This window comes from Tamandua tetradactyla, chromosome 1 (assembly GCF_023851605.1).
Source record: "Tamandua tetradactyla isolate mTamTet1 chromosome 1, mTamTet1.pri, whole genome shotgun sequence".
In the NCBI taxonomy this organism is placed as follows: domain Eukaryota; kingdom Metazoa; phylum Chordata; class Mammalia; order Pilosa; family Myrmecophagidae; genus Tamandua; species Tamandua tetradactyla.
Genome location: NC_135327.1, coordinates 9,419,559 through 9,438,122, shown reverse-complemented (window position 1 = coordinate 9,438,122; position 18,564 = coordinate 9,419,559). Strand labels below are relative to the sequence as shown.

The 18,564-nt window shown below is 43.0% G+C and overlaps 1 protein-coding gene across 10 annotated transcripts in view; it reads right to left on the bottom strand.

Annotated features, from left to right (window-relative positions):
* Nucleotides 1-18,564, bottom strand: part of PTPRT (protein tyrosine phosphatase receptor type T) — a 1,205,819-nt gene that overhangs the window by 639,419 nt on the left and 547,836 nt on the right. For all 10 annotated transcript variants that reach the window (XM_077168216.1, XM_077168229.1, XM_077168210.1 and 7 more), the window contains one exon: nucleotides 1,964-2,138. In XM_077168216.1, coding sequence (XP_077024331.1) covers nucleotides 1,964-2,138 — 175 coding nt within the window. The remainder of the gene's footprint in view (nucleotides 1-1,963; nucleotides 2,139-18,564) is intronic.

The following is an 18,564-nucleotide window of genomic DNA, read 5'->3' as shown; positions in this document are numbered from 1 at the left end:
CAACACAAGGGACCAGTCCACCCTCTCATGGGGCTCCCCTTCCAACGCGGGAGGCGCCACAGGAGATGCTTGGGGGTTCCAGATGAGCCAGCACAGGAGCTCACATATTCACTGTGTAGCTGAAAGCCCTGGCAAATAAAGGAAACTCACACAAATCAATCTTAAGGCACCAAAAAGATATGAACCTAATGTGATCAAAATGATGGTTTCTTTCATATATTAATGGTACTCGGTGTAAATGACTTCAAAGTAATTTTTTTTTCCCTACGCATTTAGATCTTGATGGGCTAATTTTGTTGATTCTCAGCTATGTGTTCATGGAATAATGCTGATCAAATGAATGCCCTCTGAGGCCCATAATTCATTCATTCATCCATCATTCAACAATACTTTAAGTGTGAAATGACTGTGTGTCAAAAACAGAGCGGTGATTTCATATGATTCAGCATTCTTAGCACTTATGCCAGGACTACACTTAGAACTGAGGACTTAGCATGAACAGAAATAACGCCCCTCCTTTCATGGAGCCTGTATCCTATAGACAGAGACTGAGAAGTACCAAAGAAAGGAGACAACTTATGAATTATGAAAAGGGCTATGTACAAAAGGAGACACGGTGATGTGACAAGGTGGCAGCCAGAATGGGGGACAGGTGGGTGGAGGGATAAGAGCTATTAGAGAAGATTCCACAATGACATTTAAGCTGAGATCTGAGTGATGACCAACCATTGGCCGTGTGAAAGCCAATCAAGAGTCAGGGCAACCCAGAAGAGGGAATCCCCAAATGCGATCTCAGGTCCTGGCCAGGCTACTAGTGATCCAAGAACCAACCCAGACTTTGGCTAAGGACAGAAAATTCAGGAGGCTTCTGGGGCGGGGGGCGGGGGGTGGGGGGTGGGGGGCGGTCAGTGTTTTTACCTTCAGACACACAGGGTAACATTCTACAGCTGGCATCATGTGAGCAGCTTCAGTATTTCATTCACTAAATTATGCTATATTAAAAATTTAATTGATGAACCTAACACTGGAGAAACTAATACATCCATATGCTGCTGTTGCCAGTATAAATTATCAAACTGGTTTTTTGCAAAAGCAATATTGCAACACAAAGAAAAAGCTGTAAGATGCTCAGTTTGGCCTAGCAACTCAATCCCCAGGGAATTTATCCTAAGGAAATAATCTGGTTCGATAGAATAAAAATGTTCTCGTCTGAAGAGCTCCACTGAGGTGATAATTGTTGTAAACACCAGGAAAGAAAAAAAAAAAACAAAAACTAAAGCACCTGGAATTATCTAAATGATGGCAAAAAGGGAGATGTTTTAAAAATAGGATAATTTCACACGATGAAATAGTATACAACCATTGAGCATCGTAACAAGGATTTTATACAGTTTCAAAAAATAAATGGGATATAAAGCTTCTTGAAAGAAGCAGAAAAGAAAATAATGGGCCTATTTACTGGAAAGTATGTAAACGATACCTCAAGGTGAAGGAGAACAGGAAAACTGAAAAGAACTGAACAAGGGCCAGTGGGATGGGAGATTATTTCCAAAGTCCTTCCAAAATAATTACATGGAGTTTTCAGTGGAAAACTCTCAAAGCCAATGGTACTCTCTGTGCACTGAAATAGAAAGCCACAGAAGAATGAGACCGTGCGCCCATTAGGACTTGAAATACAAAATAAACCCAAATTTGGAGATACCTTCTGTTAGGTCCCCTACATTCTTCACATAGGGATGTGAGACTCAACCTTGATAAGATAAATGCATGATTTTACAACACTTCTCCCTCTTTTATGGGGGGCGGGGGGAAGGTCACTAGAAAGCATCTCATTCTACTGCATCAGGGGAGGGACAGCAGGTAGAAAGGGCCCACCAGAGCCTGCCTTGTCGGGAAGGGGCAGGGGAGCCCCAGCAGCGCCAGGCACTCAGAGGCGAGGCCTGGGTCCCCGCGGGCTGCTCACCTTTCACGATCAGCTCAGCATAATTGGACACGCCAGAGCCACCATCAGAGCGGATGACACAGCGGTACTTGCTGACGCTGCGCTGGGCAGTGTCGGCCACACTGACCGTGGCCGAGAAGCGCCTGTGGTTGACCACACGAGTGACCATGAGGGCCGTGTCCCGGCCATTCCATTGCTGCAGGACAGAGGAAGGAAGGAGAGGAGAAATTATCCCATCATTATATACCCCAGGATGACACCCCCCACCCGCACCCCAAACACAGAGGCTCTACCCTTCCCCACGCCCTCAGACCCAGGAGTTTCCACTGATAGAGATCTTTACTGGTGATTTGATTCTAGGATAAACTTTGCTATTGAGTTGATTCAAGAGGATGGATTCACAGTAGTAAGAGAGAGATAAAAGCCCCCTTTGAAAACACCTTGGCTTTTTGCTGAGCCTGCATTTAGGGATGACATACAACCCCTTAAAATCCCTCCCTTCTATTTTCCCCCAGTCATTGAGTAGAACCTGCAACCTTTCCCCAAACTAGCAAAAGCCCAGTCCAGGTGAACTGACGATGAGCCGTCTGGTTCCCAAGCTGCAGCCTCACTCCCCACAGCTAATTCCCTGGAACCCACAGGCTTCTGAGCCCCACCTACCGGGATCCATCTGTGCCCACGGGTAGGATGTGGGTTCTCAGCACCTCAAGGTATGCTTTTTTCCCTTGCCTGGAATGTTCTGTCTTCCAGGGACACTCCACCCTTAAAAGCCCAAGTTCATCTCCCCACTACCTCTGGAAAGTTCCCTGTCACACCATCAGGTGCAAACTTTCCATGCATTTTTGCCTTCAGGTGATTGCCACTTGAGCCTATGAGTTCCCCAAGGTAACTGATGTTGCTGCATTCATCTCCAGAACCTTGTCCTGAAGTCTCACAACTTGGGAGGCACTGATGGAAGCAGGTTTTTTGTCTTTAGCATCCTGAGTTTTAGGTGTGATATTGAGTTTCAAAAGTCCCTGTCACACATTCGAGAATAAACTTGGAATATGTCATTGGTAACAGAGTCCAGCAGGAGTTAGAAACAGGGTAAGATAATGGGTAATTGGAGCTGAAGGGATACAGACTGTGCAGCAGGCCTAGATACAAAAACTCTAAAATGGACAACACAATAATACCTAATTGCAAAGTAATCATGTTAAAACACTGAATGAAGTTGCATCTGAGCTATAGTTTTTTTTGTTGTTGTTGTTGCTTTTTTGTTTTTTGTTTGTTTTTGTCTGGTTGTTTTTTGTTTTTTTTTTGTTTGTTTTTACTATTATTATTACTTTTATTTTTTTCTCTATATTAACATTCTATATCTTTTTCTGTTGTGTTGCTAGTTCTTCTAAACCAATGCAAATGTACTAAGAAACGATGATCATGCATCTATGTGATGATGTTAAGAATTACTGATTGCATACGTAGAATGGTATGATTTCTAAATGTTGGGTTAATTTCTTTTTTTTCTTTTTTCCATTAATTAATAAATAAATAAATAAATAAATAAATAAAAAGTCCCTGTCACAGTAGTACATTAGGATAACTGGCAAGGCGCATGCATGTGGGTGCAATCTGAGTGGATATTTATTAAATAGCCATTATGTACCAGACTCTGAACTTTTTTTTTGCAAAAATCAACTTTTTAATCCTTACAGTGTAATATTGCAGATCTTCATAAAAGAAGATTTCAAATGTCAGAAAGGCTAAATAAATATGCAGAGCGCTAAGTCCCTTCAGGTTTTCCACCTCCAAGCCAAGCACTCTTCACTAAGACCTTATTCTCACTGCCTGCCTTAATTTAAAAAATTTCCCCCAGAGAGGAGATTGAGCGTTTAATTGTCTGGTCAGATTTAGGGAAAACTTGTGATTTATGAGTTTTCTCCTGCCCCAACTCTCCCGAGATGCCATCTTCATTGCCTCCTGCACAAAGTAAACAGTTTCACCAAGTAAGCCGACCTACTTTCATCCATGCTATCTTCCGTGCCCCCTTCAGGGATATGTCAGGACGGGACAACGGAGGTGAGTGGAACTGAAGCAGGATAGAATAGGACAACTGTAGATCCTTGGCTTCCTATTCAGCTCGGAAAGAGTTAACAGACTCTGTCCAAGTCCGTTGTTTCTTCTCTAGCTCCAAAGGAACTAATACAGATCTGCAAACTTCAGCTGTAGACTTCCTGCGGCAAAATTTCCCTAACGCTCCAAAACCTCCCCAAACCACTGCAACCTTCCCAAACCATAAAAACTTGTAAAACTCAGGGCCCCAAACAAACTATTAGTTAATAATAGGAAGCATAAGGTCATAAATATTATTAACCATTTGCCCAAAAGCAAATTTTAGTATGTGACAGCAAGCCACGGATTCTGCTAGCCATCTACACCTAGCATTCAAAATTTACTATGGAAACCTGCCACCAACAAAACTTTCCTATAAAACAAGCTGGCCCACTCCACTCAGTGTATGGCCCCCGAGCACATCCCCATTAGCCCCTCTTAGGTGTATGCTCCCTTATTAATAAATTTCTCTTTTAATAAACATTACTACTTATTCCTACTGGCCCTCTCGTCTCTAAATTCTTCTCGAGTGGAGACTATAGAACCTGGATTGGGGCTCAGCTGGCACCACCACCGGGGGCGCTGATTACAGAACCACCATGATCGGCTGAGCAGGAGTCAGTGGGGTGGGGCCAAGACCAGGGCATGGGCAAAGGGGCAAGGAGTAGGGAGAACACAGGCCTCCACCTAGCAGTGGCTTGCAACAAGGACTTCCTCCAGACTAGACAGGGAGACTGCAGGTGATTTTCCCTTCTATTTAGTTTTTGACATTCTTCAAACTTTCTACCTTGACCATGTATTAATTCTATGCTTGAAAACAGTGAGATGAATGGAATCTCTTACAAAAGCCACTCTGACAGTGGCACTCTGAGAGCTGACTTAAACCCCTCCAATTCCAGAAACTAACCGAAACTACAAATCATTAGGGCTGCAACTGCCAACCAATTGCCTCAGACCTTGATACGTTTTTGCAAGAAATAGCACAACTTGAATCACACTATTAGAATCTACAGACACCAAACCCAATTTCCTTTTCCAAAAGAGAAATGCAAGGAGGCAGCAGAGGAAATTCCAGCAAACACCAGGAATGTGTTCTGATTTGCAGGAGAGAGGGCTGAAAAGTACGTGTGGGCTTCAGAAGAGATGGGGTCACCCAAAGCAATCCATTTTCTCTACTGTTGAGCAAGGCACGCCAGGGTCACTGTTGTCCATATGCATGGGTGAGTGATGAGGCTTTAGATGGACTCATTTTAACCTGATTATTTATAGCGTCTTAAGCAATTTTATACTTTCTTCTTTTTTAAGCTACAGTGACCAAGCACTTTAATGGGCTAAGTATTTTATATGTCTCTCATTTATTCCTCCTGAAATCTCATATACCGGGCACATTTGTTTTCTGCATTGTATGTATGAGGAAGCTGAAGCTCAGAGAACTGCAATGGTCTGCCGAATGTTGTAGTTTGGAAGTGGCAGAGCTAGGATTTAAATGCAAGTCATCCAACTTCAGATCCCATCCCTATAAAACACCACATGTGTTTTTTAGATGTGGGGTAACTATTCCCCAATCGCTCACCTCTTCCAGTACCTTCATTCTCAAACATGGAAATGTGGGAAGCACATGCGTAGGGGTGTGACTAGAATGATTAACCTATTTGCTACTGATCTCTTAGCCAACGACAAAAACAAACAAACAAACAAACAAACAAAAAAAACAGCAGGGGTGCAAGGTAGTCCAGTGGCAGAATTCTCACCTGCCATGCGGGAGACCTGGGTTCAATTCCCGGCCCATGCATTTCCCAAACAAGCAAACAAAAAAACAAAAACCCAACCAAACAAAAATTCAGCAAGTGTTGCTTCAATAAGGGGATACCCACAGGGAAAAAGAATGAAATGTGACCCCCGCCATACAGCATACAAAAAAACCCAAAAGCATCAGCAAAAGAAGGGATGGAACCTGGTGGTTGTCATATAGCATGTGAGGAGAAATAAGCAAAAATGCAAGTGGTTCAACATCACAGACAGCCAATGAGGCTCCAGGCTTTTCCTCAAATGTTCAATACTTTGAGAAGCCAAGAAATTAGGGGGATCACAAAGGAGAGATGGAGGATGTGGGTCCATGCGTTCTACAAAACATCAGCAAACAGGTGAGTGGATAAGGCAAGAAGTGACCCTTGAGGTGACAAGGGTGAAATGTAGGAAACAAGCAATGCCAGTTTCAGAATTTAAAATGATGTTAGACATAAGGAGAAGAATTGACACTGCAGAAAACAGAGAACAGGCTTTCAAAAAGTGGCCAAGATAGCAGAGAAAGCAAAGAAAAAAGGAATAGGAGAGAGACAAATTGATCATCTGTGCCTCCGAAGAAGTCAAACAAATGGAATACAAATCATAGTCTAAGATATATTAAGACATATTGATAAACTCACTAAGATCCGAATCTGCAGAATGAAATGACCCACCACCTACTTGATAAAATTTACGAAAAGCAAAATAATTGAGAATACATGTTGGCAAAAATTCTGAATTTCAAGGATAAAGAAGTATATTCAAATGCAGGCAGAGGAGCTCCAGGAAGATGGTGGCATAGGATAGGTTGAGTTGACCCCTGCTTCAAGGACCGGCTGGAGAACTGGTGGGAAGGTGATTGGGATGGCAGTTCCAGGGTGTAAGTGGCCTGGGAGGGTCTTCTATACCACATAGGAAGGACCTGGTTGCAGAAGCTGAAGAACTGAGATGCAGAGAACTGGAGACCACCCAGCCAGAGTAAAGAGCCTAATGTACCTCTTTCCAGATGGAAGCCCGGAGCCCTCAGGAGTGCACCAACAGGGAGATGGGGACAAGAAAGTAAGTTAAGCCAAGTTCCTTGAACACACTACCCTTCATGCTCGCCGCCCTGGACCGACGACCTGCGACTTCCCCCACACTCCATGCGCCTGAACCATGTCATTTGTCCACCCCCACACACCATGCTCCAAGCACCCCACCCCGAGCCCCACTCCTGCACGTCCCAGCCCCGCACACACCCGCACAGGCATTCTCCTTCCCCAGCCTGACCCACCTCTCCTGCACAAACTCACATCTCGCCCCATCCCTCCTGAGAACCACCCACCCAAGGTCAGCCCCTTGACCCCCACCCAGCAGGAGGTCGCCTGTGCATGTGGGTTGTAGCACTCAGCTTTATGCCTGGGCTACACCCACCCCCAGCCCACACAGGAGCAACACTGCCCCACTGCCCGGAGCTCTGCACACAAGGACATCAGCTTATGGCATCCCCAGATCCATGCATGTGTGTACCACCACCATAGCCCAGCTCTGGGCAGGCGCTGACCTGCATGCTTCAGAGTCACACCCACCTCCAGCCCACACAAGGCACAACCCCACCCCACTGCCCCTGAGCTCTGTGCACACTTGCACCAGGGTGGTGCCCCCCAGACCCACACATACTCACAGACACATCCTTCCCGCTGGGCACCCACACATCCATGCACTGACCTCTTGACCCCTGTACCCCAACCCCCTGCCCCGTACACATCTTGCTCAACCCCCCAGCACAAGCACCCTGCACCCATACCTGGCAGGTGCTCATGTGCACGTGTGCTACACAGCCCCTGCCCTGTACACGGGTGTACCCCTGCCCCAAAACCCCTGCGATCTGTGCACCCATGCCAGGGTCCCACCCACCCCACATCACCTACCTCTGACCCACATCCCACAACTTCCGTGACCTGTTCCCTACCCCTACACACTTGCGCATTGGCATCCGCCCCCCCCGGATACCTCCCCCACACAAGGACACACCCATGCTCTGCCATCTCTGAGCCCCAACCTCTGTGCCCATTATCCCACACTCTGATACCCACAACCCCCATGGTTCATGCACCCACGCACACCCTGCCTGCACACCAACCCCCATGCATTCGCACAGTACTCTCATCCGCCTCCCCCTGCCCCCACCACTGTATCCCCCATGCCACTACTGGATCCTGTGCTCCCTACCCTACCCCCACTGAGAGGGAAATTTATTGCCCTAAATGCTTAAATTATAAAAGAAGGAAGAGCAAAAACTGAGGGTGAACAGGTCCCTGGGGGAATTTGAGAAAGAACAGCTAACTAACCCGAAAGAAAACAGAAGAAGAGAAATAACAAAGATTAGAACAGAGTTAAATGAAAAGGAAAACAAAAGAACAACAGAAAGCATCAATAAAACCAAAAGTTGCTTCTTTGAGAAAATTAGTAAAATCGAAGGACCACTAGCAAGGCTGACAAAGAAAAAAAGAGAGAAGATGTAAATAAACAAAATCATAAATGAAAGTTACCACAGACCCTGAAGAAATAAAAAAAAAAATCATATGAGGTCACTATGAACAACTATATGCCAACAAACTAGATGACTTAGATGAAAAGGACAAATTCCTGGAAACACATGAACAAGCTACACTGACTCAAGAAAAAAATAGATGATCTCAATAAACCAATCAAAAGTAAAGTGATTCAATCAGTCCTCAAAAATCTTCCTACAAAGAAAAGCACAGGAACAGATGGCTTCACAGGGAAATTGTATCAAACATTTCAAAAAGAACTATACCAATCCTGCTCAAACTTTTCTAAAAAATTGAGGAAAAAGGAATACTGCCTAATTAGTTTTATGATGCTAACATCACTTTAATACTAAGATGCTATAAGAAAAGAAAACTACAGACCAATCTCCCTAATAAACACAGATGCAAAAATGCTCAAAAAAATACTAGCAAATCGAATCCAATAAGACATTAAATGAATGATATACCATGACCAAGTTAGGTTTATAGGAACCTATAAACCAGGAATACAAGGATGGTTCAACACAAGAAAATCAATTAATACTAATACACCACACTAACAAATCGAAAGGGGAAAATTGCATGATCATCTTGATTGATGTTGAAAAAGCATTTGACAGAATTCAACTCCCTTTTCTGATAAAAACACTTCAAAAGGTAGGAATCAAAGGTAACTTCCTTGATATGGTAAAGGGCATACATGGCAAACCCATAGCCAGCATCATACTCAATGGTGAGAAAATAAAATCTTTCCCCCTAAATCAGAAATGAGACAAGGATGCCCTCTGTCACCACTATTATTCAACATTGTACTAGACATTCTAGCTAGAGCAATCAGGCAGGAAAAAGAAATAAAGGGCATCCAAATTGGAAAGGAAGAAGCAAAACTTTCATTATTTGCAGATGACATGATAACGACACTTGGAAAATCCTGAGAAATCTACAACAAAGTTACTTGAGCTAATAAACGAATTTGGTGAAGTGGTGGTATATAAAATTAATGTGCAAGAATTAGTGATGTTTCTATATGAAGCAATAATCTAACTAAGGAGTCAATTAAGGAAAAATTCCATTCAAAATAGCAACTAAAAGAATCAAGTTTCTAGGAATGAAGTTATCTAGGGAAATAAAGGTCTTGTACACAGAAAACTACATAACATTGCTAAAAGAAGTCACAGAAAATCTAAATAGGTGAAAAGACGTTCCCTGTTCATGTATAGGAAGGTTAAATGTAATTAAGATGTCAATTCTACCTGAATTGATCTACAGATTCAACATAGTACCAAGTAAAATTCCAACAACTTACTTGAAAACTTGGAAAACCTAGTTACCAAATTCATCTAGAAGGGAAAGAGACCCCAAATAGCTAAAAGCATCCTAAAAAAAGAAGATGAAGTAGGAAGATTAATGCTTCTTGATTTAAAAATTATAAAGCCACAGAAAAGACAGCATGGTACTGGCACAAAGACAGAAGTATTGACCAATGGAATAGAATTGAGAGTGCAGAAACAGACCAGCAAATCTATGGTTAACTGATCTTCAACAAGGCACCCAAATCCACTGAACTGAGACAAAGTAGTCTTCTCAATAAATGGCATGGGAGAACTAGATATCAATAGCCAAAAGAATGAAAGCGGATCCGTACCTTACACCCTATACACAAATTAACTTAAAGTAGATCAAACACCTAAATACAAGAACCAGTGCCATAAAGCTAGAAGAAAATGTAGGGAGACATCGTCAAGACCTAGTAATAGGAGGTAGCTTCCTAAACATTATACCCAACGCACAAGCAACAAAAGAAAAAAACTAGGTAAATGGGAACTCCTCAAAATCAAATGTTTTTGTGCCTCAAAAGACTTTGTTAAAAAGGTAAAGAAGCAGCCAACTCAGTGGGAGAAAATATTTGGAAATCACACATTGGATAAATGTTTGATATCTTGTATACATAAAGAAATCATACAACTCAACAATGAAAGAAGTAACAACCCAACTATAAAATGGGCTAGAGATATGAATAGATGTTTATTCATACAAATACAGATGGCTAAAAAGCATATGAAGAGATGCTCATTTTCACTGGCTATAAGGGAAGTGCAGATCAAGACTACAATGAGAGACCACACCTCATACCCATAAGAATGACTGCTATTAAACAAACAGGAAACTACAAATGCTGGAGAGGATGTGAAAAAATTAGGACACTTAGACACTGCTAGTGGGAATGTATAATAGTACAGATGCTATGGAAGACAGTTTGGTGGTTTCTTAGGAAACTAAATATTGAGTTGCCCTATGACCCAGCAATACCACTACTCGATATATACCCAGAAGAGCTGAAAGCAGTGACACAAACAGACATTGCACACTGATGCTCTCAGCAGCATTATTCACAATTGATAAAAGATGGAAACAATCCAGGTACCCATCAACAGATGAGTATATTAACAAAATGTGGTATATGTATATGGTAGAATATTATGCACCAGTAAGACAAAATGACATCGTGAAGCACATGCCAAGATGGATGAGCCTTGAAGACATAATGATGAATGAAATAAGCCAGACACAAAAGGATAGATATTATACCATTCCACTTTTATGACCATGGTAATGGAAAAATCAGAGGCTTATACTACAGAATATAGGAGACCTAGAGATACATGGGAGCTAGAGATGGGTGAATGGTTAGCTGATGAGAATGAACTTAAATGTAAGGGAACAGATAGAAGTGAAGGCAATTCACTGGTAAGTGTATAAGTAATATTACCGTATTGAAGGTGAACATGATTGTAAGGGGTTTTATAGACCCATGTGTCCCACTGATTAACACTACAAATATAAATAAGTTCTTGCATGAACTATTGCAAAGGCATGAATCTTGAACAAAAGGCGTATAAGTTCAGAGTGCGGGGGGAAACTGCTATTGCATGCTCTGGACTATGTTTAACAGGAAAACATCAACAGCACCACAGCAACACCTGGGGTATATAATGGGGGGAGAGACAAGAGTTAAGGGGAGGTTTGGATTTTCTATTCGATGAGGATGAGTTTATTGGTTATTTGTCTCTTGGGAACAATGAAATTATCTAAAATTGAGAGTGTTGATGGACTGTTGACTTTGGACATTTTACATGATGTCCAATGAATGAAGGTGGCTGAAGGATGTACTGACTGAGAAGTAGATTGGCAAACGATGCTGTAAACATATGATCTAATGTCGTGCTGCTACAAAAAGGAACAAAGCTGCGAGGTATGCAACATTAGAATGAATCTGTGGTGAGGCAAAACAAACCAGAAGCAAAAGAGCAAATATTTTAATGTCTCGTTTAGAAAACACTTATAAGAAAACAGGGGCCTAGATTGTAAGCTCTTCTAGCAGTCACATTTAATCCACAGTGGTAATTGTTATTTCTGGATTTCAAGAGGCTGTTTTATATATGTATAACCTGGTATTTAGAAATAAGAATGAAGCAGATTACGTCAGGATTAAGGTAATTGAGAATACAGGGGTAAGGATGACATTGTCTACATTTTGGAACCTCATCTATTCTTTGAAACCAAGGGAAGAAAGGTTTGTTTTGTCCAGAATCTAAGTTTTCTGTAGCACATAGTCTAACTCAACTTGCCTGGATAGATCATTTAAACAATCCTTACACACAGGCAGCCCATAATAAGAACGAGGGCCTTTAAAATCCTATAGCTTAATATAACACCTGGATACATCCTAGAGTATATTAAGCAGATAATCAAAAAGTATTGGCAAAGTCTCTTGAGGAATGGGAGAAGAAATATGGAACTATTAAACTTTACTACTGCGGAAACCCCTGATACTGTGTCAAACATTAGGGACACCCAAATTAATAGGCCAAGGCCTTATCTTGAGGCTTGCTCTTGTGAAGCTTATGTATGTAGTGGAGAAGCTTAGCCTACCTATAGGCATGCCTAAGAGTTATTCTGGAGGACCTCTTTTGTTGCTCAGATGTGGCCTCACTCTTTCTAAGCCCATCTCTGTAAGTGAAATGATTGCCCTCCCCTCTATGTGGGACATGACATCCAGGGGTGAAAGTCTCCCTGGTGGCGTGGAAGATGACACCCAAGGATGAGCCTGGCCCTGGCACCATGCAATCAACAATGCAACCCTGAACAAAAGGGAGAAAAGAAGTGTAACAGATAAAGTATCAGTGGCTGAGAGAGTTCATATAGAGTTGAACGCCATACTCTGGAGGTCATTCTTATGCAAGCTTCAGTTAGACACGGCTACGTATCATAACTTACCAACCAAACGAAAACCATTCCTGCCAATCCTAAAGAGCACCTAGGGCACTATGTAAGATTCTACAAAGATTCCATGCACTAGGGTAACTTTCCAAAAGTCTACAACCACCAGATGGGTCCCTGGACCAGATAAGTCCTGAAATGCACAGGGGTCAGCCTCTACAGAACATTAACTAGTTTCACCCCTCTATCCCGTATTATCAACAGCCCCTTCCTACATGAAAAAGTTAGAATGGCCATAGCCCAGACAACCCTAAAGAGTGGGAGAAAGATCAAAAGTGATGGTGGAGTTATAGAGAAAAGGTAGGGTTTAACAAATGAGTATGATTGCTGAATCATTATATTGATATTTCTTTAGTCTCCATGATCTTTGAGCAGCTAGAAGTAAAAACCTAAAATTGTGGAATTATAACCCATGCCAAACTCTGAAATCTGTTCTATAACTAATTGTTATGCTGTGCTTTGAAGTTCATTGCTTTTTTATATATATGTTTGCCTTTCACAAAAAAGTAAAAAGTCAATTGTGACGATTAGTGCACAGCTATATGATGACATTGTGAACTACTGATTGTACACTTTGGATGATTACATGGTATGTGAATATATAATATATATCAAAAAATAAATAATTTTAAAAATGTAGGCAGAAAAAAAAAACAATGTACCAAAACAAATAAGCTCAGCTACTGTAATACTCCTCATCTGCAAACAATATTATTTCCAAATCCATGTGAATTTCTAACAAGTTTCCAGCAATGCAGCCTGTCTTGGGGCCACACTTTGAGAACTTTGGCTCTAGATAATTCTAAAAGCATTGCTCTCTCCACACCAACCCTGTTTTCCTCTTTATTTAAAGACTTGACTTTATATTTATATTTTCTCCTTTTTCCTGTTTTGCTCGGATCTTAACCGAGCCTGTAAATTCCTCTGGGCAGAAATTATACCTTCCATGTTCCACACGCTCTCATTTTCTGTTTTGTAAAATAATGAGTACATTTCCACTGTGATTAATAATAGAATAGGGAAAGGGGAAGGAAAAAAACCTCAGACTGTCAACCCCAATAAACAGCATCCATAAATGGATAGGGACCCTGGAAGTTTCTGAAAACTTTGCATTTCTAGCAAGTTCAGGAGCCGCCCTATGAGACGCTGTTTTATAGGTGAGAGGATTAAGTGAACTTTATCATATAAGCAAGATAACCCAGTGCCTAGCCCAGACTAAGCACTCAAAAATGTTTGTTAATGTGACTTTTACTTAATTAATCTTCAGGCAAATACCATTAAGTTGAACAAAATATTTATCAAACTCAGTTATGCAACTCTTTGCTCATAAGCAATATACTGACCTTTCCTAGGAAGATGCACCTCACTGCAGAGTGCCCGAGCTTTGATGATGCAGTGCTCTAAAGAAGTCAATTCCTCAGGCCGCTTTTCTCTCTATTTTTTTTTTAATGTAGATTGAGGAACAATCTTGAGGAGCAAATTTCAAGACAGGAATTTAGGGGGCCTTTGCAGTGGGCTCATTGGATTTCAGGAGACTGCATTTCTAATCTACTGTAGGGGGAGGTGGAGAAAGTGCCTGGATAAAGTGGATGCCATCGGTGTCCCTGACAGATCCCCTCTACAAACCACCGTGCATGTGGGCTGCTAAAGGCTCACAGTACCCCCTTCACCAGAGAACTGCCCCCAGCCAAATGGGAACAGCTTTCCTCCCTCCCTTGCCGAGCCATCCATGACCAATGATTGGCATGAGGTATAAATGCTGGTCCCCTGTGTCAAGGTGGGTCCACCTCTACAATTGATGCTCCAGAACCATCCATGGGATGAGGCTGAAGCTGGACTCTGGCTGCAACCACATCTCTTAGTACCTTTCCTTCACACCTTCCTCCCAAAAGCACTCAATAAATCACTGTGTCTCCAATTCTGCTTCTAGGGGACCCACCCCGAGACATCACGTATCAGCATCCACTGGGAAGAAATTTATCCAATTGGTTCATAGAATCAAAGGGGCTTCTTCTCTTTGAAGAACAGACATAGAGGCTTGAAAAACTAGCTACAAGAGGAAAAGAAGTATGCTCTGACAGTTCAGAGGAAGGATATAGTTGTATCTGAAAAATATTCCAGGAACCAGAAGAAAATTTCCAACAAGCTAGAATGGTGATGAGAGCTGCAGCAGTCAGGCATCCATCTACGCCATGCTTCTCTTTGGCTTCTCCCGGGAATTTGACTTCCCTCCTGTGCCTTGCCTCTCTTTCCTAGCATCTTCCCAGGATCCCTGTTCATTTACATTCTTGGCTGTCTCTCCACCTGCCTCTTAGCTGGGATCCTCTTTGGGATCCTGGCACTTTCTCCAGCTCCACTCCTCCAATGCCCATTCAAGCCTGCCCAGTTGCCTGTGTGCCTGGATTTTAGCAGCTCTGTCCTGCTCAGGCAAACCTCTACCACACCATGGTTTGTTTTCTCTCCTTGCATTTCCTCTTTGGTCTCTCCGGGGCTGAGACAACGCTTCCTACACACTCACTCTGCTTAAATTCCTTCTCCATGTTGCCATAGCATTCACTTCTAACATCCCTTCTCATCTCCATTTCAGGGTCTCTGGGTTCCTGCTCACCTGCCTTGACCTTCAGCACCTGCCTGCCCTTCCCTGAACTGTCTTGACTAGTCATGCTCATGAGCTGCTCCCATCTGGGCTCGTGTCTCTGGACTTGACCTCCATCTCTCCTTGCCTGTGGCCCTTCACAGTGCTATTTTCTATGATGGCTCTGAGCCCTCCTCCTCTTTGTCCTTGTCCTGCTGTTGCCTGCTCCCAATATGACAAATGTGATTATCCAAAGGCCTATTTCCTAGAGATTTTATAAGACAACCTGCAATTTCCTATCCTTCAATGGGAGAATGCCTGTTGGTTCAAGAGCTAGATAGAAAAATGTGATCCATTCAGGGAGATAACACTTAATGCTCCCTTGTTCTGCTAGAGCCTGACATTAAGAAGAAAAATAAAAGATAGTAGATGATCCAAAATAAATTTAAAATAAATGTGACAAATGAACATTTTGCACTTAGTCCGCTCTTTGTTCTTAGTGTTAGTTTCCTATCGCTAATGTAACAAATGACCACAAATTTAGTGGCCTGGCATAACACAATTTTAGTATCTTACAGTCCTGGAGGTCATAAATGGGTTTCAATGTCTAAAATCAAGCGGCCAGCAAGAGCTATATTCCTTCTGGAGGCCCTAGGGGAGAACCCATTCCCTTACCTTTAACAGCTCTTTGAGGCCACCTGCTTTCTTTGGCTTGCAGCCCTCTTCTCCATCTTCAGGGCAGACATCACACAACTCTGACCTCTGCTTTCACCACCGAACCTCCTTCTCTCTAATCCTCCTGCCTCCTTCTTCCTCTTATAAAGATGCTGTGATTACACTGGACCCACCTGGATAATCAAGAATAATCTTCCCTTCTCAAGATCCTTTAAATGAGCTACGTCTGCAAAGTCCCTTTTCCCATGTAATGTACGATAGCTTCAGGTTTTGAGGATTAGAATGTGGGCATCTTTGGGTGGGGGTGGGAGGAGTGCTTTTCTGTCCACCCCAGCCCCTGCTCTACTGGCAAAGCCACCATTCCTGACTGCGGGCTGATCCGGAATACAAGGTCATCTCTTTTTTTTTTTTTTTTTTTTTGCCTGCTGGCCAAGTCTTGTGCCCATAAGGCTAAAGCTGCCTAGAAGGCGAACCTTGTTTCCAATTAATCCATTCAGGAAGAAATAGTTCTCAGTTCAGGCATTTTGTAGCCTGCCCAGTAGCCCTCAGCAAGGCAGCAGTTTCCTTCGGAAGTCCTTTATTTCTTTTCCCTCTTTCATCTATTTGCCTTGCTCTTTTAAAACAAACAAGTCAAATTCTGCCTTCCTCAGCTTGCCATAGAAGTTGATATAATCCTCGGAAGAGAAGGGGCTTCAAATCCCTTCACTTGATATGTCTGCCCCTAGCATATGTGCACCCTTCCATTCCCTAAGCAAGACCTCTCCTTCAGGAACCACTCAGAGAAGAAAACAAGAGACCCACACCTGATGCCACGGAGAGTCTGCTGCTTTCATACTACTTGAAGGTTTCTATAATGGCCTTACCATGTGGTAACACTCCATCCTCTCTGCACCTGTGCCATGACATTATTCCCGCACTAAGAGATGAGACCCAGCCGGTCAAAACGGCCGTCATTAGCTTAGAGAGAGCAGGCCAGCTTGGACTTGATTTGCAATTGGTCAAACTGGAAATGTTACTGTTTTAATAAAAAGAAACTGCTTCTGGTTTCATGCAACAGATATTATGCCTGATTTACATGATATTCTAATACAGGGTCCTGGAAGCTTCGCTGTGTGATTTGGGCTTCTGGTATTAAAAAATAAAATAAAATCAGGCCCAGCTGAAAATTGTTATGATTGCTCCAGCAATCTCCTGGCTAGAAAATATTTAGTGGAAATTCTGACAATTCATTCTGCATGGATATTTTGACTTCGAGCCATACTGCTTCAATGGTATGACATTTGGAAACTTGCTCAATTCTTGTCCATCAATTCTCTTAAGGCTGTATTTGTACCATTTTGGCAATCTCTAAAGAATAGCTGATGATTATTCCTTATTAAAAGTTAAAAGAAACAGAAGTAGACATAAATCACTTGTGATTAGCTGTACTGAGACGCCTCCAGGGCTCTCTGCAGGCATGGCTGATTGCACATGGAGGGTTGATTTCAGGGTTCCGAGTCAAGAGGGCCCTGGCCTAAGACCTCCAGGTGGCTCCATCCTCTCAGCACCTGAACCATGACATTATTTCCTCCACAAAGAGATGAGACACAGCCGGAGCAAACCTTTAACCCCTGAGCAAAAGGCTGAGCAGGCGGTAAAGGGCCCCCACAGGCAGGTCCCCTGCAGGGCCTGGTCTCCCCTTGTTAATTTCTGCTTATCTTTCAGAAGCCCACCCAAGCTCTACTTCCCCCAGGGCCCTTCTCTGATCACCCATAAGCCTCCCCTCACCCCCATCCCTCCTCTGCCTCACCAGGCTCCTCCATGCCCTGTAGCCTTGTCTGACCTGTAAGGAACCATTTAACTCTGCGATTAGTTGCTTAATGCTTGTCTCTGCTGCCACAAGGTAAACTCCATGAGGATGAGAAGAGGGTCTGTCTTGATCCCCACTTTTTCTCCCAGCTGCTAGCAGGTGCTAGGGCTAGGATGAGCTGGGATGTAACCCTCAAGAGCATAAACAGAGGCTGGGCTGAGGAAATGCACTGAAGAATAAGATTAAGAAGGAAGAGGGGGAAAGAACACGTGCATGAGGGCAAGTTGCCAGGTCATTGTGTGTGTGTGGGGGGGTTGGGTGGGTCCTGACAGGGCAGAGGCCCAAGACGGGGTGAGTGAGAGGCCCATGCATAGACCCAGATGAATTTGAGAAAATGCATTCTCTTGCAGATCCAACCCCCAGCAGCATTTTTATGCCTTGGTTTGTCCTAAAGGAGTTGTCTTTGGGTCTAGGGTACCTACAGGTGAAAAATAGGGAGGACAGAGCAAGCCCCTTATACCTGTTCACCCATCCTTGGCTTTAAACGCTGACAGGAGTCTTATTCTTAGGAGAACATGCAAGGGACTTCTGAAAAGCTTCTGTCATCTATATGTATTCCTAATATTTCCAAAGCAGCTCACTGTCATAAAGCACCCAGTCTGGAGGCAGATGAGTTTCCCACTCTGTAGTCCCTCTAAATATCTGTTCTTGTTTCTGCTTTTTTGTCAAGGTACAGATAGGGAGTTGTCAACATAGAGATGATAGCCGCAGCCTTAGGAGCGAAAAAACAAAAGTTCCAACTTCCAACAACAGTGAAGAGAGAGACACGGAAGGCGGAGCCCCCAAATGAGAAGGTTTGGCCAGACAGATGGGAGAAAAAACAGGAGATGTG